The 23188-nt window shown below is 42.2% G+C and overlaps 1 protein-coding gene across 1 annotated transcript in view; it reads left to right on the top strand.

Annotated features, from left to right (window-relative positions):
- The first annotated feature begins 11420 nt into the window (after window positions 1–11420).
- Window positions 11421–23188, top strand: part of kcnk3a (potassium channel, subfamily K, member 3a) — a 30521-nt gene continuing 18753 nt past the window's right edge. Inside the window, exon 1 of the mRNA XM_035143415.2 lies at window positions 11421–11900. Coding sequence (XP_034999306.1) covers window positions 11618–11900 — 283 coding nt within the window. The 5' untranslated portion in view covers window positions 11421–11617. The remainder of the gene's footprint in view (window positions 11901–23188) is intronic.

Genomic DNA, 23188 nt, shown 5'->3' with positions numbered 1-23188 from the left:
ATACATTTAGAATGAGGCGACTGCTGCCACCCTGTGGTCAGACTGCATTAGTGCAGAAGGACCTCTTATCACAATTTAAAATTAGTACAATTAAAGATTTATTTTTTGTCTTTTGTGTTTTTCAACACAATTCAACATCATATTACAACAACTAATTCATCTCTCTCTCTCTCTCTCTCTCTCTCTCTCTCTCTCTCTCTCTCTCTCTTTCTCTCTCTCTCTCTTTCTCTCTTTCTGTCTCTATCTCTCTCTCTATCTATCTATCTATCTGTCCATACACTTTGTACAGTTTATTTCATTACATATTGTGGATGCATCATGTATCAAATGCTGCAGGATTCCAGTTAACCAACGTGCTGTTATCAAACCAACCACAGGGTGGCGATGTTGCGACACGTTGCGAGCTGTTTTCATGTCACAAAAAGAAGAGTTATTCGTGTCATAAATATAATAGAATGAGGTTGTTTCTCTTCCCTGACAGTTTGAACACGGACATATTTCAGCCGACTGAGGTCCAGGTCTCCTCCAGATCCGGGGTCGTCCCACAGTGTGATAATGGAGATCACATGTGGCTGGAACGCACGACCTTTGACCTCTGCCCTGCGAAAACAAACAGCCCGGGGTTAACTCCTCTCGCTGCTTGTGTAAAAAAGAAAGTGTGTGTTTTCCGTGTACATGTGTGTGTACTGTATAAAGTCTATGTGTGCACACCAGAGAATGAAGCTAACCCTGAATTTGTGTTTTCATTTTAGGAAACAAGTTGTCCTTGCATGTCTGTGTATGTCTTTTCTGTTTGTGGCTGCATTGAGAGAGCGACAGAGAAAGTGTGTGTGTGTGTGTGTGTGTGTGTGTGTGTGTGTGTGTGTGTGTGTGTGTGTGTGTGTGTGTGTGTGTGTGTGTGTGTGTGTGTGCCCTCCTCAGTGAATTGCATGTCTCCCGGCAGAGTGTCCCCCTACAGCTGTCCCCGTCCCAGCTGGACATCACAATATGACCTTTCATGTTGACCTGCACATGTAGCACTTACTGTCCTCATGTTCCTGCCTCTTTGGTTTTGGTCCCTTTAAGGAACACGATGCTCCGAACGCTCCCAACGGCAAAATCTGCCAAATGCAGCTTGTTGTTACGTAAAATGACAAAAATATTAAACTTTAATCTTAATTAAAAATGTATTTTATCTCCAATCCCCAAGACATATTAAGTATTGAGTATATATAGTATATATTTCATATTTTGGGAATTTTTGCTCCAAATGATATATAATAATTCTGACTACATTATAATTACCATAATAATATTTTTATTTCATGTTTTTATTTATTTCATGTTTTTATTTTATTTTCATCAAATTGTCCTCTTTCCTTTTTTTCTTCTTTTTCTTTTTCTCTTTATATGAATCTTACAATGATTCTATAATTAAATATTGGAAAATAAAGTACCATCATAGCAAATACAAAAAATATTGTGTTATACCTCAAAGCTGCTGTTTTTAAAGTAGTTACCTCTTGAACTCCCTGTGCACTTTTCCTCTGCCTCCTCCCCCCCCCCCATTCATATTATACTGTATATTCAGCTTCTGCTTAACGCTTCACTGTAAATAATGTATACTGCAAACGTACAGTGAAAATACCGACAGCTGCAGTTTTTACAGTTCGTGGTGAATGTATCTGGGTTGACAAGATAAAGGAAATATTTGTAGGAATAATTCAGAACACTGAAGCTGAAGTCGAATACTGTAAAAGCATGTTTTTACAGATTGTGTTTGTAGCTGCTTCTCCTATAGTGATGCGCATTATTTATTTCTTGCGTACATCCAGAATAAAACCGTTGTTGATGATATTATCTCGAACAAATAAACGTTTTGTCCCTCAACTGCAACAAGTGGTGAAAGGCAACAAGTGCTGCGGTTATTTCCAGTTTCTCAGTCTGAATCTGGGGCTTTAAAAATCAATTAGACGCCACCGTTGGAACAATTCAAAGCCCCCGGGCGACACTTGAAGCCAAGTGGAGTGGCTTGAACCCAAACTTATGTATAAAACATCAGGGGGAGAGAGCAGCGGTGAGGTGCGCTTGAAGAATTCATTCAGCTGACAGTTGTGGGCACGTCCTTCCCCCCCATGAGAATTACTGTAGGCGCTGGTAAATCTGCCATGAATTATCCTCAGCACATTATATTCAAAGCTCGTGTCTCCTCATACATTCAGTATCTGTCAGTGTCGACCTGTCAGCCAGGATTTACAGTGTAGAGCCCAGAGTCTGTGCATTGGCTGTTTGCTTTGTCGCGCCCCTGAAATAATGAGCGACTTTCACAGCACCTACACAACTGGGACGTAAATGGTGCTGCAACCCACTGACTTTGTATTTATGCATGTCTATTTTTTTACCTCGCCCCAAGGAGGTTGTGTTTTCACCCCTGTCTACAGTTGTTTTTTTGTTTTTATGCAAGGTTACTTAAAAAACCACAGAACAGATGTTTATGAAACGCGGTGGAAGGATGTGGTTTGGATCAGGAAAGGAACCGTTAGATTTTGGTGCTGATCCAGGAATCACTTTCTTTAACATTGAGAGATAAGGTAATGAATTGAAGAGGTCCCGACTATTCTGTTTGTCATTGACTCTGGTTCCTTTCTCTCCTGTAAATTTGCTCTTTGCCTCTTTCTCTCTCTGTTTTCACTCTGCAGGTGTTTCTTTGACTCCAGAGCTGCAGGATCCAGATGTGACACAACTGCTCTGCTACCTTCCGCCCAAGGAGGTTATGTTTTCACCCCGGTCCTGTTGTTTGCTTGTCGGTTTGTTTGTTTTTTAGCAAGATTGCACAAAAGCTACTCAATGGATTTCTATGGAACTTGGTGGAAGGATGTGGTGTGGGATCAGGGAAGACCCCAATTAATTAAGGCACAGATTTAGATCAGGGGTGGACCCATGATTTTTTTAAATCTGTCTTTAACTTTGCAAAATAGGACATTTTTCAACATTTTCCTTGTTTTCACAGGGAATAATTCATGGATCTCTATGAAAAAACTGCTTTTGACATGTATTGAGCTCTTGATATATGGATTCACAGCATGTGACAGGATGTTTTTAACTCTAACAAAATGTGACTTATATATTTGCAAAGATCAATTCAAATCTGACCTTTATATTTCATAAATATATCTTATAACTTAGAGGAAAAAGTCCCCAAAAAAGCTTTTCTACTCACGCCTCCATCAGCCTGTTCAACAACCTCTAATAGGGGAGTGACTGGTGCTCACAGTTTACAGCTCTGTGGTGCCATTCTTTCTCACTAATGGTGATGTGAATATGCTGAGGTGGCACGATGCTAAAAACAGACAAAGTGTGGAAATGCTGTCAAAAGCTGCTCTTTTTCAGAACTGGGAAAAAAAAGTGTGGTTTTCTGACACTGCACCAGATATATCTCTGAAAATGTGCCACAGTGCAGAGGAAACCGGAGGACACCACGTCCACACTGGGCAAAGCGTCAGTGTGGGACTGGTGCAGACAGACAGACAGTGGCGTGTCGACCGCTCCCCACATGTATCTGTGCAGGAGTTGGGGTCAGCGTCTGCAGCTGCAAACATTTTTCAGCCCGGGATGAGATTCTGTCATACGGTGTGTCGACCCTGCTCAGGAGTAACATGTCTGCTGTTTTTACACCAGTCACCCTCGATGTTCTGTTTCTCCGTAAAGCTCCTCTGAACCTCACGGCCATTTCTTCCATCCCACCAGTGATTATCAGTGAAGTGTAGCCTCCACAGTATTCCTGTTGTTTTTATGTAAGAGAGAGAGGGAGAGGGAGATAGAGAGAGAGAAGGAGAGAGAGAGAGAGAGAGAGAGAGAGAGAGAGAGAGAGAGAGAGAGAGAGAGAGAAGGAGAGAGAGAGAGAGAGAGAGAGAGAGAGGGAGAGAGAGGGAGCAGTTTTTCTATGAACACTGAACATTTAGTCGTACCATTGAAAAATAAGTGATGTGTTGGACTTTGTGCCACGAGGGAGAACAGGACATCGGTGCAATCAATTTCAGACGGCAATCAAACCAACAAGTTTGACTCACTCTCACAGTCCCTGTAGATATACATGTATATAGATGTGTGTGTGTGTGTGTGTGTGTGTGTGAGAGACTTTATGAAATGCCGAACATGCACAATGACTGAGCCACACTGAGAAAAGACAGGTCAGGTCAACCTGCCACCGAACATCAGGATTTGTTGACTGTGGCTCATACAGCTGAGTTTGTGATTAGGTGCATTACAGAGGATTGAATGATCCATGATTATTTTTGTAATTTGTGAAAATGTTGTTCACTGGGTCGTCTCTCTCCTGATGTCGGTTCTTTTTCTCCTCCTCTCTCAGTCGTAATTCTGCAGGTACATCATTGACCTCCAGAGCTGCAGGATCCAGATTGGATATTACTTATTTATTGCTTCATCATTGCAAAAATTCCCGAAGAATAATTTATGAATCGTGGATGATTTGGCATTGGAATAAAGAGTAGAATTGTTTATTTAATGTTTATATGCTGGGTTTTATGCTTTAAAATATGTGTACATGAAGACTTTGTTTCTGGTCGTGTTTAGCAGAAAGTCAGTAAAGGGTTGAATAAGAAAACGTGTTTGAGAGAAGCTCAGTGTGAAGAAGAGATATGATGTTTATAAACCTTCAGAACCAGATCAGATAAGGACTTTTCTCTTAGGTCATTATCGGCAACTGGAAACTGAATCTTTGGAATTAGAGTCAAATAGCTTGATTTCACTTTAGCTCTTAAGTGTAAATGCACTTTGTTAGCAGACATCACCAGTTCATCTTTTATTAGAAAGATTGATAATCAGGTTTTGCTGCTGCTGGTAAAATGAATGAATCATTTTTCACTGAAACCCTGGTTGTGACGCAGAATTTTCCGACTAGAGGTTGTCGCCATTAGATCAGCTTAATAAAATGGGGAAATGATAACTGGCAGCGACTGAGCTGACTAAACACTTCACTCTGTAAATCAGCACAATGTTGGAGACAGTGACCAACTGAACATTTACTGTAAAAACAACACGGATCTCTTCATTCGCTTTAACTGAATTTATAATTATGGAAAAACAACATCGGAAGGGAAATATTAAGTGTGATATCTCTGATTATCTTCATCCAAATGTAAACGCTGAAGAGGACAGACAGGCAGACAGACAGGAGGAGAGACAGACACAGACAGACAGACGGTCTTTTGTCTGGTCCATGGGAGGACGAGCTGGAAACCTAAGGAGCCGTTAAGTGTCTCATTACCATGTGTCCTCCTGTGGGACGTCGAGCTGCAGCAACAACACGTCAGAGTTTAACTGGTAATCATTGGTGTCATCAACATTACAGGAGGAGCCAGTCGATCAAACACTGTAACGCTCCGAGGTGGTGGAAAGGTTTATCGATGGTTTGTTTGTCAGCAAAATTCCCCAATTACCACTGAACAGATGTCAGGACACTTGGTGGAGGGAAGGGACATGACGCTGATATCTGTGCAGCTTGATTGACTTTAAGGGGACTGTTGAATTCTGAAAATAGAAAATATGAGGAGCAGTGTGGCCCTGAAGGTCAAATCACAACAAAACACAACAGCATTGTAAAATCCTATCGCTGGTTAGCTGGACAAACTGTCCACGTGTATTTTACATTTCTTCTCGTGTTTTGCACTCCAGGGCCTCCGTAGTTGTCCTTTTTTTTTACTAATCTTATGTATTTACAAATATCTATAGATAATACATTTGGTCTAGTACCCAGATCAATATGCATGAACTCCTTAAACTAACAAACTGTGAACTAAATATCTTTTCTATTTGAGATCCAGATGTCAATTGGTTAAAAGTTTAAATAAGGGAAAATAACACAAATAATGGCATCATAAAAGAAATGTCAAATATTGGTTTTATTTTTCATATTATTTAAAGCCTGTTAAAAGCTTTTACTTCCCATGACATGAAAAGTGGAACTGGAAAATAAAAATCACACTCGCTGTAATTAGTACTGCCATCAATTGTATCTGATTGCATGATAAGCAGCTATTATGGTACTTTCAAATCACCCACGTCAATTTTTTCTTCCTCTGTCTCATCACTCCTGCAGAGCCGCTGGTGTCCTCACTCACTCATTATTTATAATCCCTGGTATTTTGCGAGCCATCGATCAGGTTTGACCCGAATCAATAACTCCGCTTTGACACGTGACCTTTTCACACTTTAGGTCTAATGAGAGTCGTGCTGTCAATGTTTATTGTGGATCTATGCGGAGAGAAGCTGGCGACAGCGTGGGTAATCACCGCTGAAATATTCATATACAGGGAGACAAGCGTTGTGTAATCAGACGACAACAGACATGTGACAGGGTTCATTAGAGTGGATGGTGGTCACACAGGCAGCGGGATGACAGGGGAGGGAGACAGACGGAGGGATGACAGGTCTGAGTTCATGGAAAAGTGGATTTACTCGTATGATTCTGTGCGAAAGAAGTGAATCCTCGGAGCTGCAGAGGAGTTGACAGAAAAAGAATCAGCGACTATCTTGATAATTGATCAATAGTTTGGGATTTGTAATCGTAAACTAACGATCTTTTGGTTTTAGATTGCTCAAATGTCCAAGTAAGCAATCTGAAGATGTGACCTTGAGCTCTGGGAGATTGTCAGAGGAGTTTTTTTATCCGTTTTGTGTCATTTTACAGCCAAACATTTAATTTATTAATCAATAAAAACACAAACTAACCTCCCCGACTTTCCCCAGTTTTAAAAATCCCCCCAAAATGTCACATCGTTTTGGGTCACGTGCCATCCTGTCATCCCATGGAGGGGCAGGTGTATCGCACGCACAGGTGTGAGAAGGCCAAAAAACAGCTTCACCTCTAAACGGAGAAATGTTTGGAATAATTATCAAATGACAGCGGGAGCGGCGGCGGCAGCGGAGTCACGGAGGCGGAGCAAATGATGGGAAAATGAAAGACTTTAATTGAATGTCAGCGGGAAGCTGCAGGCCACGTTGAACCACGTGTAATGAGATGTGGGCAGCTGAAGGGCACCCCTCCCAGGATGCTTTGCTGGTAGGGATGGGGGCAGGCGGGGTGGTTGCTCCTGTCTCCCTGGCATCGCCCTAATGATGTGCTCAAATCACAGCATTATGTAATGTGCTCTCCAGTAATGTTTAGTCAGCCTTGTACACTCTGAGCCCTGCCAGCGAGCGTGTTTACATGTGCATCTGTGTGGATGTGCACATATGTTGGTGAAAGATGGAGATATTTTTACCTCTAAATCAATGGGCCTTATTTACACACACAAAAAAACAGCTAAGCTGCTTTTTAGGACCATGCAGCCACCAGGGGGCCCACCAAAATCATCCCACATAGTAAAATTGTTTTGGCCCAGATTTGGCCCACATCCACAATTTACCACACGGGCCACTTCAGGTTCACATCCAGATTACACGTTGCAGAGAGGATCGCATTTGCACCGTTTGCCAAAAAAAGCCTCGTATTTGTTTTGGGATATTTGAGCCACATTTTCTATTTTAAAAGTGGTGCAACTTTAGGCTCACATCCATTTTGCTCAGGCTACAAGAAGGTCAGACGTGCAGCATCAGTGCTTGACGTGGTCAACCCCTGTTTGCTATCACTGACTGAATTTGGGTTGCTAATGCAATGCTTGCCACTGATATGATAACATGACAATGATGTGCACACGCAACGCAGCCTGCAGCCGGGGGGGAAGTTCCCACTGAACGATTTGCATGTACGAATAATAAACAGTACAAAAAACATCACGGTTGTGTGGATTCTGTGCATCTCTCCTGGCCGCGAGCATTTCGAGGACGTCATCCTGTAAGAACAGCTCATCTACAGTGCACGAGTGGAGATTCCCTCTGCAGCTTAGTCATTAAAACTTGATGCTCGGTTTTCAGACACCTAATTTAAAATACCAGAACATAAATAATACAGCGATAAAATCAATTCTACTTTATTTATTACTTTTCCTCAATGGGCACTTTGCTGTCGGGACCTTTAGTTATGCAGCAGTGAACTTTTTTTTGGGGAGGTTTCCATCCTGAGCACCCATGACGAGGTTTAAATCACAGCTCTGTCTTCAGTGTGGACTGTGCAGCCTCTCCAAAAATTGCAGTAATGAGAATCCAGGCTCGATCGCCTGCTCAAACAGCCCTGGGTCAGAACCTGCCACCGGAAAATTCAGTCTGATGGGTCAGAGGCTGCAGGAAGTGGCCGGGCTCATGAGGATGTGTTCGTTGATTACGCAGTGGACGACGCTCGGAGCGGAGCCGACGGCCCTGCAGCTGAAACCCTGCAGGACTCTGCAGCTGACGCTCGGAGCCAGGGGCCAACCTGAGAAATGAGATGACACACACACACACACACACACACACACACACACACACACACACACACACACACACACACACACACACACAGAGATATACAAATATTTTGCACATCTGGTGCAGAAAGCTTGATTCTCCCAACTTTAATACCCTGTTTTTTTTTTTTAGTGATGTTAGCATTTGTAATGTTATCAATTCAAACAATAAATGCGATGATACTACATTTACTACTACTAGTGTCAAAATATATCGTGAAAAAGTCCTTCATAAACCCTGCCTCCTCCATGTTAGTGGATGGGACATGGACCTAACAAAAAGGTTTAATACATATTTCTCAAAGATGCTTTATGTCATTTTAGGAAGTCCTTATCACACCGATGTTTGTTCAAGTGCATCATGTTTCTGGTAAGTTTGGTTTTAATCAGTTATTTGATGCCAGTGTGAAACGTTATGATTGACAGCTGAGACTGACTCCTGATTGGTCAAGCATATATAAGTGGGACTTCACAGGAAGTGGAGACGCATCATTCATCTTCATTATTTACAGTTAATGGATTTATTATTAATACAATTAATAAACTTTCAGTATGGGGACAGTAAATGTTTTTTATAATTTTGTAATATTCTCTGTCATAAAATGTAATTTTTTTTAACTGCTATATAAATAGAAGTCTTCAATAGAGTCTTTGTAGCAGTGAGAGGGGCCAAAGAGCTGCTTTCGCTATCATGTCTTTATTCTTTATCTTCCAAAAGCCACGTTTCCTTTTTTTCTTGAAAGGCCACATTTTGGATCAAAGCGTCATGGATTCATCGACGTATTGATCGGGCCGGGGCCTGCAGCACTTCAGTTTGTGGGGGTAGGATTTATGCAGGCTCAGTCACGGTTGACTTGACTGACCTGGTTATCGAAGCCAGGGCTATTTATGTCGTGGCTCACCGTGTGGAACTCAGGATTGACCGGGATCTATCAGTCAATAACAGAGGCAGCGAGGTGCAGTGTAGATGTCGTCGCCTGTCACAGGTTTGTAGAAGAGCGGTTATTGAAACAGTAGAAGAAACGCTGTGTGTAATTCCTCTGTAATGCAAAATATGAGAATTTATACCTGAGTTTATGGAAATATACTTTTTTATCAAAAAAACTAGAAAATAAAAGTGTTATATTCTACAGCTTGCACAAAAAAATTATAAAATGCGTGTGTGTTTGTGGAAAAGAAGGCATATGTATGTGAAATGTTATCAGGATCGCCTTGACCTCTTCACAGTATCCTCCCCAGACTGCAACTACATGTCCCGCTGACATACAGCACGTCGGGGAAACCAGTGACACTGAGGGTCACCACAAATTTGGCCCCAGTTAGACTTTCACTTGACATTTTGTCTCTTTGCGTCAAATCATCATCATCATTTTTAATCTGTCTTTCAGCTTAAAAACTCTCTCCCCACTGTTCTTGCAGCTAAATTATCAGAATCTGTGTAAACAAGGTTGGAAGCTTCGACGTGACGTCTATTTTCTCTCAAATGTGGGAAACAAATTGTTGATTTCCTGGCTTTGAAGGTCAAAGACTGGACGCTGGGGTTTTCCTCGCTCGGAGCTTAAATAACAACTGGATATTTTTCAAAAATGTGGGTGACTCACAAATGCAGAAGTTTTCTTTTCAGAGAAAAAAAAGAGTAATGGATCTACCCCCGCTGCTCCGTGGTCAGAGAACCACGGCTCCTGTCGTCCACATAAAGTCTCACAGGGATGGTTATTCTTTGACAATGTGTTTTAGTTATTTGTGAATTACAATATTTAAGAATAGTGTGATGATGTGAAATGTAAAGGATACAACATGTTGTAAATAAAAAACCTGAGATTAGGAATGGATTTTAGGATAATTATTTATTTTTAAACCTCACCTGTCCACTAGTTGTCACTGTTGAGTTGTCCTGCCTGTTTTTTACTTTTTTAATCTGTTTACATTAGATATATGTAACTTAAAATAATACACACCACAAAACAAACAAACAAAAAGAAAAACACAAACAAAACATTCAAAATTATTATTGGTTGAAATAAACTAAACAAATGACATAATAGTGAAAAGGGAATACCAGCTTTAGCCAGGCAGATAAACTCAGCTTTGCATGCATGACTTACTGCTGTGTTCATTAACAGCTGTGGATATGTTCTCCTCTTAAAAAAAGACACATGCCACGAAGTAAAATGTAGAATCCACACAAGGTTTTGCAATTAGAGTTAAACAGGACACACTCAAAACAGTTAATCTGCAGAAATGTTATCAAAGAGATGGGAGGATGGATGGGGAGGATGGATGGATGCCTGTAGAGGGAGGGAGTGAGTGAGGTGAAGGAGGGAGGGAGTGAGGAGAAGGAGAAGGAGAAGGAGAAGGAGAAGGAGAAGGAGAAGGAGAAGGAGAAGGAGGGATGAATGGATAGATGGATGGATGAATGGATGAATGGATGAATGGATGAATGGATGAAGCCTGTAGAGGGAGGGAGTGAGGTGAAGGGGAGAGGGAGTGAGGGAGGAGAAGGATAGATGGATGGATGGATGGATGGATGGATGGATGGATGGATGGATAATGGATGGATGAATGGATGGATGGAGGATGGATGGATGGAAGCCTGTAGAGGGAGGGAGTGAGTGAGGTGAAAGGGAGAGGGAGTGAGGGAGGAGAAGGATAGATGGATGGATGGATGGATGAATGGATGGATGAATGGATGGATGGAAGCCTGTAGAGGGAGGGAGTGAGTGAGTGAGGTGAAGGGGGAGAAGGAGGAGGGTGGATGGATGGATGGGTGGATGGATGGATGGATGGATGGATGGATGGATGGATGGATGGATGGATGGATGGAGGATGGATGGATGGAAGCCTGTAGAGGGAGGGAGTGAGTGAGGTGAAAGGGAGAGGGAGTGAGGGAGGAGAAGGATAGATGGATGGATGGATGGATGGATGGATGGATGGATGGATGGAGGATGGATGGATGGTAGCCTGTAGAGGGAGGGAGGGAGGTGACGGAGGGAGGGAGTGAGGGAGGAGAAGGGGGGAGGGAGCGAGGGAGGAGAAGGAGGGAGGGGTGGTGCTGAATGAACAGCTCCTCCGCTCCTCATAAAGTACTCAGAGCTCCTCCGCTCCGTCAGAGCCGCTCACAGCCATGAGGCAGCCGAGCTCCCCGTCCTCCAGACCCGCGCTCACACTCCGCCCGGCCCCCTGACACATACACACACTCACACACACACACACACACTCACACGCCACACACCACCATGAAGAGGCAAAACGTGCGGACCCTCGCCCTCATCATCTGCACCTTCACCTACCTGATCGTGGGCGCCGCGATCTTCGACGCGCTGGAGTCCCAGAAGGAGACGAGCCAGCGGCAGAAGCTGGACCTGAGGAAAGCGGCGCTGCTCCGGACCTTCAACTTGTCCTCGGTGGACTTCGACAAGCTGGAGAAGGTGGTGCTGCAGCTGAAGCCGCACAAAGCCGGCGTGCAGTGGAAATTCGCCGGCTCCTTTTACTTCGCCATCACTGTCATCACCACCATAGGTAAGAGAGATCATCCCTGGAAACTTTTATTTTGAAAAAGTTGACCCGATGGATCGTGTTCCTGCTTCACACATGTGCCCGTGAACCTTCATGAAAAGGGTGGTAGAGGTTCGGTTTGCTGTGTATAAACACAATACTGCAGGAGGTAACACAGACAAGAGCATGACTCAGAGAATTCAAAGTCACGTAACCGACCTTTAATATGAAAACTATACAGTGATAACACAGGTGCAGCAAAATATCACATGAGATTGTTACAGTCAAGTGAGATTTATGTATAAACATGTTTATAACAACATGGATTGGAGCCAAAGTGCTTAACAATCATGACAAAGGTAAAACAACACAAGCACAGTGGATACAAGATAAGATGCACAAAAGAAAAACACAGTGACATGTTTAGAAGATAAGTTAACAGAACATAAGCAAAGTAAAAATAATAATACAGAATCATAACAGAGACTCAAACTGAGGTAAGATTCAAATGAAGCACTTAAAACTAGATTTAAAGATTTAGATGTGTGGCAGCAGCGGAGAAAGCCTCCTTCAGTTTTTACATGAGAACAGAGAGGGACCTGGGGACAGAATATACAAACAGGAGATAACTATTCAGGTGAAGAATATGCAGTAGTGGAGGAAGTAGCTCAGAAGTACTTAGAAACTCACTTAAATTGCTTTTTAACGCATTCTTAAACTTCGTACATAGTCTACCGCAGCACTATAATGACGCCAAAAAGCTAAAGTCCCACGTGTTGTGCATGGCAGCTTGAGGTGATTGATACTCGATAATTGTGGTATAAACATTGCAGCGTTGTGGCTTTGTCTACACTACTTACTTACACTGCTATTTGTCTGAACAGACACACAAAACTGACTGCGAATGCTCAAAACAAGCATGCCAGGCCAGTAGGTGGCGATAAAGTCAACGATCAACTATCTGTCAAATACCAGAGAAGAACGCAGTGGTGTTAATGGTAATACTGGGACCAGGCAGATGTGTTTGAATGGAGGTAACGTGTAAAACTCAGACCTAGCAGTGTCGAACAAACGTAGAGAAACTGGTAAACAGGCATTGTTGTTTCTGGTGCATTGCACAAAGCAACACTGGGAAAGAGTGAAGTCAACTGTGATTTGGAAGTTGTTTGTAAAATATTGTTTGTTTTTGTGACTTAAAACACAGTTTGTGGACGAGACCCAATGCAGAGGAAAAAGTTTGTCAAGCAAAATATCTGCTTTAGTGTTGAAAGGGCGACAGAGTGTTTTGGTCTGGTGTACTAAGTGTATACTGTATCACTGCTTTATTACGATGCTTTGTTGTTGTGTTTTGTGTCTCGCAAGGTGTCCTTCAGTGCTTTGAGATGCATCATTACCATTATAAACTGAACGCTGGCGGAAATTTGTCCTGCAGCCTTTTATTTAATGGCCGTCTTGAAAGGGGTCGCCTGAAAGTCATATTTTCAGCAGCCAAGCCGATGACTCTTAAGGACAAGCGTCTGTCCAAATATGAAAATCTGCTGCTCATATAACTAAAGGTTGTCATTAGAGGAGACGCTCCAGGAAAATTAAGTTATGAGACAGTCGATTGCCTCTTTCTCTTCTTCTTCTTGTGCTCTTACTCATTATTCTTGCTCCGAAAGGCCCCTCAGCGCCACATGGCTGCTAGCTCTCCACTCATTTTATTACACAACCTTCAAAATCAGCCTCATCGGTTTAGCGGCTCAACTTCACTCAGCTCTTTGCATAACAACTGCAAGTTCGAGTTCAAGTTTAACTTAGTCAGACATTTTAAATATTGAAAAAGAGGAGGATGCATTATTTACCTTCGCCATACAACTGCTGCTCCTGGAATATAAAGATGGACAACATGACATCTCAAGAGTCTTAATTGACACCTGGTGGCTGGCTGCAGCATAGGCCATAAACCCGCCTCCTCCATGTTAGTGAATAGGACATGGACCAAAGTACATTTTTCTCAGAGATGTCGTATTAATTTCTTCAGTTGGTTTTAATTTGTTACTCATGAAAAGAGGGTGAAACGTCATGATTGACAGCTGAGACTGACTCACGATTGGTCGAGCACGTGTACCGATGGGACCTTGCTAACATTAGCCTGATGTGAAGCTATTGAATTGAAGAATTGTGCTTTTTATTGCAATTTTTGATGTATAAGTAGGAGATTGTGACATTTCTTGTTACAGATGTCACATGGTCTGACTTTAATGTCTACTCTTCATCTCTTTAGAAGCAGTCCTTATCCGCAGCCTCTATCTGAGCCTCCCTCCTGTATTTAGTGAGCGGGCCTGTTGTCAGTATCGTGACCTGTGACTTGTAACCCTATCAGATGCAGCCGACTAATTGCACACTAACCCAACCCCGGGTGTCTGTAACCGCATTCTGTAATTGTGAGCCCAGAGGCAGCTACAAACACAGTGATTGGCGCTCCAGCCTGCCATTAAGTATTAATGACAACACCAGACCCTCGCTGTTCCATTGGCCTTCTGGCACACAACATTAACACTGTAGATACTGTACCGCACACTCAATATCACGACGCCATGACTTACAGCATCGTCCACATGCTGAGCAGGAGAAAACCTCGTTTATTATGTTGATGAGGCCTGTGATTTAATTTTGCTATAGAACAGACTGAAACTATTTCTGTCATTAACGGATGTATAAAAATAGTCATGAACCTTTTTCTGTCATATTTTCTTAAAATTATAATTGAATTCAATCACGAAATGAGGCCTCGGGACATTCACATCCAACACAGACACCCCCAAGGACCATAGTGCCCGAGTTGAAGTGATAACTGTTATTTCGTCTGATTTTGTAACATGAGTAAAAAGCAAACGAGTCAATCTCAACATGGCTACTTTGAAATTCAGATTATATACTAGAGATAGGCTGTTGATTCCATGAAAACAAATAATATCCTGGAAAGCTATGAATAAATATACACTTCAATTCGCGTCTCCCAACTGCTTGGCTGCCAGCGGGAGAGCAGCGAACACACGACAAGATCTGGCTCTGGCATGCTCTACTAATAATTTAACATAAGTGAAGAAGGGAGGAGAAGTCGCAATCAGTAATCAGTCATCACTTTCCACAGGAAAGGAAAGGGTGGGTGGGGGGGCGTAGGAGGGCAGGGTGTCCATTTACTCACCCACTGCTCTGGGAGAGATTGAAGCGATGTGACAAACACCACGAGGGGAAGAAGAGATAAAAAGAGCTGTGAGCAAGAAGAGGGCTCTGGAGAGAGAGAGAGGGAGAGAGAGAGGGAGATACTGGGGGAGATACTGGGGGAGACCCTTCACACAGGGTGCAAACATGGCCTCCCTCATCTGCCCTCACCCACTTCCAGGGGTGAATGTCGTGTCATCTCCACGTTAGTGTACATGACCACCGTCCGTGCTGCAGTTCAAGTTCATCCCCACCATGTCGAGCATCACCGCTGGACTTGAAAAAACGCCGTCTTAAGACATGTCCCTTATCCTCTGTGTGTTATCTGATGTGCTGTGTGTGGTCTGATAAGGACACATTGTGTGATTCTATAGCACATGTGAAGCAGAGGGCTTGTGTGTTTCTTTAACACATGTTGACATATGTACAGTAATCTTTGATAAAACAGCGTGGTTACACAAGCTAAATTAAAGGAGTAGGTCACACACGTTCTTTGCCATTTAACTCAAATAGATCCAATTTGATTTGGTAAGATTTTAGAGAAATTATTTCCTGACATTTCTTGTCTCGCTGATGATTCATGCTCTGGGTTTGGGTGTAAACACGTAGCAGGTCGTAATATTGACTTGACTGATAATCAGACTATTCTTTAACATCCAGGAATATAATTGGAATATTCTCTTAGCAATTTATGTAAATATCCTAATCCAAATAATTATTATTTATAAATTATTGATAGCAACAATGACCTCAGAGTGAAGCCCAGTCATGCAGAGAATTATGTTCATATTGGACGAATCCCCACCTCACAGTCGAGGTTCAGGGCCACTGCAGGAGGCAGAGTGAGAACAAGGAGGGTGGGTTTGTGGATCTGGTTTAAAGCTGGAGATTAAAGTTTGCATCCTGTCATAAACTATAACCTCCATTTTAACCATAACCATGTCATACTGCAATACCTTCCTTTACTATAGCAACTCTACCTCAGGTTTTACAGAAGGTTCAGTATTGAGACTAATGTCTGATGAGGGTTGTTGTCACAGTCGCTCTGTAAAAACCGGGTTCACCCACTCAAAAAACGATGCAGGGTTTTTTATCGGTGCCAGAGGACACGTGTGACACATGTACTTCAGAGGTTATGTAACCACTGTCCCTGCCGTGGCAAGTTTACATACATTAGTCAGCTATACGTGACCACGTGATCATGATGTGAGACTGACTCTATGAATAGTTACGTGATATTACACAATATATGTGAACTTAAGTAAATTATGTCATTGACTTACTTGTTCAAGGTCAAATTTTAAGGAGGAGAATTTGCAGTGCAGGCAGAAGTCGAGCTCATCTAGAAGCTTATAGGCTTCGTAAACATAACGTTCCTTAGCAAGCGTTCATTTCCAGCGGGCGTTTGGTTCAATCTGTCTTTGACGCAGCTGCACATCCACTCCAACATCTTTAAAATAACAAATTATGTTATGAAAAGGAAATTATAACAGCAGCATGTCTGGATAATCCACAGACCTCGCCATCAACTTTTTACTGGAACTACGAGTGCTCTGTGTGTATGTGGGTCATCCAGATTAATGTCAAATGGGAAAACTTGTTATGATTTTTACTTCGGCCAGTTCTTGTTATGTTTTGATTGGCACTTGTCCGTTTGTTTGTCTGTCATCAGTGTCCAAAACTACTGATCTGAATTTCATGATATTCTGTGGAGGCGTGGGGGAGTTTCTTTGAACCTGAGCTGTATAAACGGACGGCCCCAGGATTTTTATAATTCACTTTCTCTAACATGACAAGATAAGGTGTTAGCCTTGGCGGAAGTGAGTACTCCTAGCATGTGACCCCCACAAACACTTAAAGAACTGGGGCAGAGGCCCAACGAGACGGAAAGAAAGAAAGAAAGATCTGCGTAATCTGCGTGATCCGACCTTTCAAGTAAATTAATCTTGCACAGATATCTAATCTCCAAAGTCATTAACCTTCTCTCAAACTCATAAACAAAACTTTTCTTCTGCATAGGACTCATAAAGGTCACCATGTGGTTGTAGTTAGAAAAACATTCCTTCAAAATCGCATCCTTTGCTTGGATATTTTATTCTTGTGAATCACCTCTTGTTAAATAGTTTTTGCTCAAAGATCATTTGGCTGTTTGCCTCTCGCCGGAGCAGACGTGAGCTCAGCGTTTCATCGTCTGCAGCCTCTGAATGTGTGATTTTTAGGGAGAGGAGGAGAAATGAATACAAATGCATCCGTGTGCGTCACTATAATCCCAAAAGATAGCATCCAGTCGGGGGTTAAAGCCTTGGACTTGTGAGGGAAACCTGCTGGATGCTTCGCAGAACTCCTCCATCACATTAAAAGTGGCTTGGATCAGAGAGCTGAAGCCCTTCCAACCCTGGTTCAGTTGCTCTGTCACCACCAGCACATTAGTTGTTGATGCACTGGGCAGCTACCAAGTGTGGAAGCACATTAGTGCTCTAATGCGAAGCAGGCCGCCGCTGAAAAAGAGCAGACATGCTCAGTAAATCCTCTCTGGGTGAGTGAACCTGATGTTTCTATATGTGGCCTGACAATGAATAAATTATCCCGTCATTTTCGTGTGTTCCGTCGCTGACACAGACTTTGATTTGGCACCAGACGTGAATCCATTTACAGCAGTTGCACAATTAGAGGGCACGTCCTGAATTATTAATGCCAATTACTTACATTAGTATCATCATTATTATTCAGTCAGTTTAAGAGGTTAGCGCGGTAAGTGGTTGAGTGCACAAAGAATGTAACTCTCGACATCTTTGTCACGTGGGCACCGATCATCATCAGACGGAGGAGGAGGTGTCACTTCCCAGTCGGCAATAAATCCACGGAACACAAATAAATACACAACTATATTAGAATGTGTTGCTACGTAACAACAACGGGCTGTGATATATTCACACTGGTAGTAAGTGCATAGAGATGTGTGGGTGCTGTAATTGCTTCTCTAGAATAGCTTTTATTACAACATGTGCTTATTATATAATATAACTCGAACGTGCCTCAGACTAGTATTTACAGTATGTACTGGTACTTTGCTTTACCATTAAAGTTATGTAAGGAATTATAACCTATGTTTACATGATTACATCACTGCATATAAAGATGGATAACATGAATTATCGTGGATTACGTGGCTTCACTTCTTAATCGCCCCCCTGGTGGCTGGCGGAAGTATCAGTCATACACCCCACCTCCTCCATGTTAAAGGAGGGGACATGGACGGAGGTAAAAAGTGCACGTCAAAGATGGTTTCATAAGAATCTGAGTGACTTTGACGAGGGCCCGATAGTGATGGGTGGACCCTCTCTAAGACATCTTGTTTGTACACATTCAAAAGCATGAGTGTATTTCTATTTCCTGCTTTTCCTACATGAGCTTTTCGGGCCAATTTGAAGTTTTGTACCTTGATTTTTATTATTTTTTCACTCACTGAAAAAAACAGAGCCTATCTACAATGAATCAGTCGACAGTGGAAGGTGTAGAATCCACAAGAGCTTGTTTCAGTTTACAGTTTAATTGAATTAGGGGGTGAACTGATCCCGGCTCTGCTGAGGAGCTGCTGCTGAGTTTCAAGTGATTTGGGGGATAAAGTAACCGTAACTCTTCCTGCTCTTTGCATAAAAGGGCCCCAGAACAGCGTGGATGACCTTATATAAGCCGGCGTGGGGCTGTGCAGCGAGGCAGTGTCCCCCTCACTCATCATGGAGATAGAACGTGACTTAGGGCTGTTTGCTGACAGAAGAAATATGAGTTTTATCTTTAAGATATAAATGACACAACAAACTTAACAGGTTTGAGGTCCTGAGGGTCCAGAGGGGACAAACACTGGATGACGTACACTGTATATTCATGTTAACAATGTTAATTAAGACAGAGAAGTGGACTCAGCGTCTATGAGTCAGTCCTGCCACAGGGCTGTCACTGGAGACGTCAAGAGCTGCGAGAATGACTGAGCTCCGTTTGGTTCAATCGTTCTGCTCTGACTTACCGATGGGACTCGACACCAGCAGTGACTGCAAAGCTGTGCTAGCACTTAATGTCGGTAACGGTTTCACCTCATCGTCAAGAAAACAACTCCCTCGTCTTCATCTTCACCATTAATGTGTCCCGTTCGTAGTATAAAGCTAAAATACTCACAAGAAGGGAGCTGTGTTATTTTTAAAACGCATGAGGTTGCAAGATCGCAAACTTCAAAACATGGGCAGCTCTAAGTCTGTAGCTTATATTCGACTGTACCTGCTGAGGAGTTACCTCATGCAACAAGTGACCTGTTACTGACACAAAAATAAATGTGATGCCTGCCCTCACATCATGCATTAATTAAGCTCACAAACTTGGGGGTAACTCTTTACATTTACACCTGAAATCAGCTTTTCTTTGGACTGAACCCACCTGGTGTAAGCTTGTATTGTTTTGATGATGCAATCTTATTGTATTTTCCTACGCGTGAACGTTCCCTGGAAATCCTGTGTGCATTGTATTTTACGCGCACTCGAGAAGCACCTTGTTAATCTGCTTCTGATGGCTTCCCCTGAGATAAAGTTGACTTAATTACTCACAAATGGCGACAAGCAATGAGGTCTCGATTAGGAGAGCGGCTCTTATCTGCTGTCGCGTGTTGTTATGTGGGGCATAATTATAAAAGAAAGAGAGAAAGAGAGACTGCGAGACTGAGCTCCTCGGTTCTAATGAAGGAAACTTTGTTGATTTGCTTAAGTCTCTGGGTTTAGTGAGTGGACCCAAATGAGCAGCAAACTTTAATGAACACAGCAGTGCTGCACTAAAGTGAACTTTAATATATTCTTTGTTTTGTAATCATTGTTACTGTATTAAAGGAATTGAATAGATTAAATATTGTAGAGGCACAAGGGACAGCAAAGCATGTACAGCTCCATAACGCCATCAACAACTCATTAGACTCAAAACAAACAAAAACATGGTGCTTCAGGGTGTTCACTGGGTTTTATCAGTCACTTCCGACACGAGGGACATTCATCCATTCGTTATCTATACCGCTAACGACGCAAGTGTATCACAGAACCAACGTACAGAGACAAGCTCATATTCATACCTACAAACAATTTAGTTTCCTGGGAGGAAGCCAACACAGGGAGAACACGGAAACTCCAACAAGGATTCGAACGGGGGAACCACCGTGCCGCCCTCTCTGTCTCTTTATTTAAAAGCATCTTACTGTTCAATAATGCAAGCATTTTAGCATTAGTTGCACAGAATCAATCCTCTGTAGGACCGTAGTCATATGCGTTTTCTTTTAATCTGAAGACTGAAACCAAAGAGTTTTATTATTCAATTTGTTCCTAACATTTGCAGTTGGAGATAAAGCTAAAAACAACTCTGTGGAAACCTGTTCCAAAAACTTTAACGATGCACAGTTTCGAAGTCGGCGTGTAAACGTGATTGACCGCAACGTGAGGTTGTATTTATTTTAAACGTGTGACTGGTACAAACTGAGTCTGCAGGCGGAGGAGTCCTTGGCTATTATTGGTTGAGAAAGCTTGTTTCTGCTCTGGATCTAAAGGAGCAACATGTGAGAAAGTTGATAGAGGCGACTCTCACTGCTGCTCCTGCTCCGTTCACATGACCAGCAAATGTTTACCTTTTCGTACGTCTGCTTAATGCTCCGCGGCCTCAATGGAAAGTTGAGTGCCTGCCTGACTCACTAAACAAAACATGACTTTGTGTTTGTTAGACTTCTTAATCCAGCGAGGGCGGGCTGGAGTTTGACCAAATAAAATAGTACACAGTAGTGAGATCTGAATCCTTTCCTACTGATTCGGCTCCAGAGTACAAATAGAGGCTGGGGTGTAAAGTCTCAGATATACTCAGACGAACCAACTCCTGGGAGGTTTATTTGATCAGAAGTGTGAAATCATGTCTCTATCTTTTTCCTCTCTGAATGGAAACATTCCTATAATCTCATGTCCTGCTTCTGTATTGAATTATGTGCCTGTTTTACAACCCAGAGCTTTTAGTGCGGGCTGGATACGGCCGCTCGGTTAATGTCATAATCCTTCCAGTGGAAATTTGAGATTAACTGAGATGTGTCATAGTGTTCCAGACAATAAATACGTGTTACAACCCCATCAATGCTGTAAATGTCAAGAGGAGGTGCAGTAAATTGCTGAAGTCATTGCCTCTTTTAAAAGACATGTGTGACATTATTCTTTATGTTAATGTGATGCACATAACATACGGTAAGAACTGCGTATTGTAGTTTTTAACACGTCACTAAAACTGAAGTAAATAATGCATTTGTTGAGGCCCACTTCCTGCAGATCATTAATACACATATACTGCTCTCGTGAGTATTTATGGCTACATGACCGTGTATGTGGGACTTAAAATACATTTCAACCTTGAGTTCATCATAACGAAATGATATGTCACAAGTGGAGTAATGTTTTAATAGCCTTTGGATGACAATGTACCGATGAATATGGAAAATCAGGCTGTGACTGTCAGTGAGGCAAAGAGGAAACAGGTTGGTTGGTTGAAAAAAGGTGATGAGAAAATTAATGGAAACAAACCAGTGAGGGGAGCAAATGCTGCGCGCTGAAATGAGATTGAATATTTAGATTTTCCACATTTGTGTAAACAGTGAGCTAAATCCAAACTGTCATCAAAACCTTTTCTCTCGATCAGAGACCGTGTTCGTTAGTTGAAAGTGACTGAGGCAAAGAGGAAAATGAAATGTGTAAAGTGTCTGTGTGTGTGTGGAGTATACAGATGAGACTGCCTCTTAAATAAGGCTCCAACACTGTTTCTCTCCTCGTGACCTGAAAAGGAAAGGTATTGCAAATGTGTTGGGGGGTGCAGACAGTTGAGATGAGAGTCCAGGAACAATGCTAGTGGGAAAAAAAGGGTTACGGCTATTGTGCCTCTTTGGTTTTGCAGTGGAGAATGTTATGGAAAATTAAGCTTTGCAAGGAAACGTTGAGGATGTGTAGAGATATTTCTTACAAGGTGTTAAAGTGTGGCGGGATTGTGTGATTTTTAATTAGACTAGTCTGGTTGAAATTGTTTTGAAAAAGATTGTAATTAAAAATCAGTTAGGATGTCACATCCATGGAAGCTTCTACTCCTCTCGCTGCTGTAACTCATAACAATCTCTCATTAATGTAATTCTTTCTTCAGTCTTGTTCAGCATGTTCCTGCATTTTGTTTTCCATATTTTAAGACAAATTGACGTCCAGCAATTGCTTTTTAACAGATGAATCCACAGCTCCAAGTCATCTTAACAGGATTTTGACCATATAACTCATTTGGTTGAGAAGTGATGTTCAGGGCTCGCTGTTAATATAAGTGAAGACTTGAGCTTTTACTGATAAACTAAAGACCATAGTTGTTTTTCTTTCACTTGTCTCCCTCCACGCGGTTTCACAGGACCAGCACAATAAAGGCCATTATTCATAAATACATTATTCAGTGATGTTACTGAGGTCTACAAGCCGCCATATCTGCTTCACAAACTGGGTTATTTTCAGGCTCTTCTTCATCGTTTTTCTGTCACTCAACAGATCCCAAATAAACCCACACATCTGCCAATAAACACCAAATCTGCTCAGAAAAAAGAAAAAAAAATTACAATGCAGTTATTGTCTGCCGCAGTTCATTGGCTATGTGAGCATTAATCTAAAAAAAGAATCCATACGAGCCGGTTCCAACGAAATGCCTGAAAGGAAATTACGGTAAATTTGTGGGAAAAGACACTAACGCAAAGCCCTTGAGACATTTTCCTCAATAATGCTTAAGAGACGCAGTATTACGGCCCAGATTGAGCTGCAAATGGTCTGCGTTGGTTTATTGGAGCTCATTATGTATACATTAGTATGTGTGTGTGTCTGTGTCCTCGCGTGTTTTGCATTTTGAACTCAGATTTACCCCTTTTCGATAAACAGTGGAGCGGCACAGAACCACAGAAGTGTGATGATTTATACGTAACCCACAAAACCCAGACAGCTGAGCTCGGTGTGCTAAAGTTAGCGTCAGAAAACTGATATCTGAAAAAGTACCATTCGAAGCTCAAGGCCCCAAAAAACTAAATTACA

This window comes from Hippoglossus stenolepis, chromosome 20, assembly GCF_022539355.2.
Source record: "Hippoglossus stenolepis isolate QCI-W04-F060 chromosome 20, HSTE1.2, whole genome shotgun sequence".
Classification (NCBI taxonomy): domain Eukaryota; kingdom Metazoa; phylum Chordata; class Actinopteri; order Pleuronectiformes; family Pleuronectidae; genus Hippoglossus; species Hippoglossus stenolepis.
Note: the sequence above shows the minus strand (reverse complement) of the source record. Positions and strands in the feature narration are given on the sequence as shown.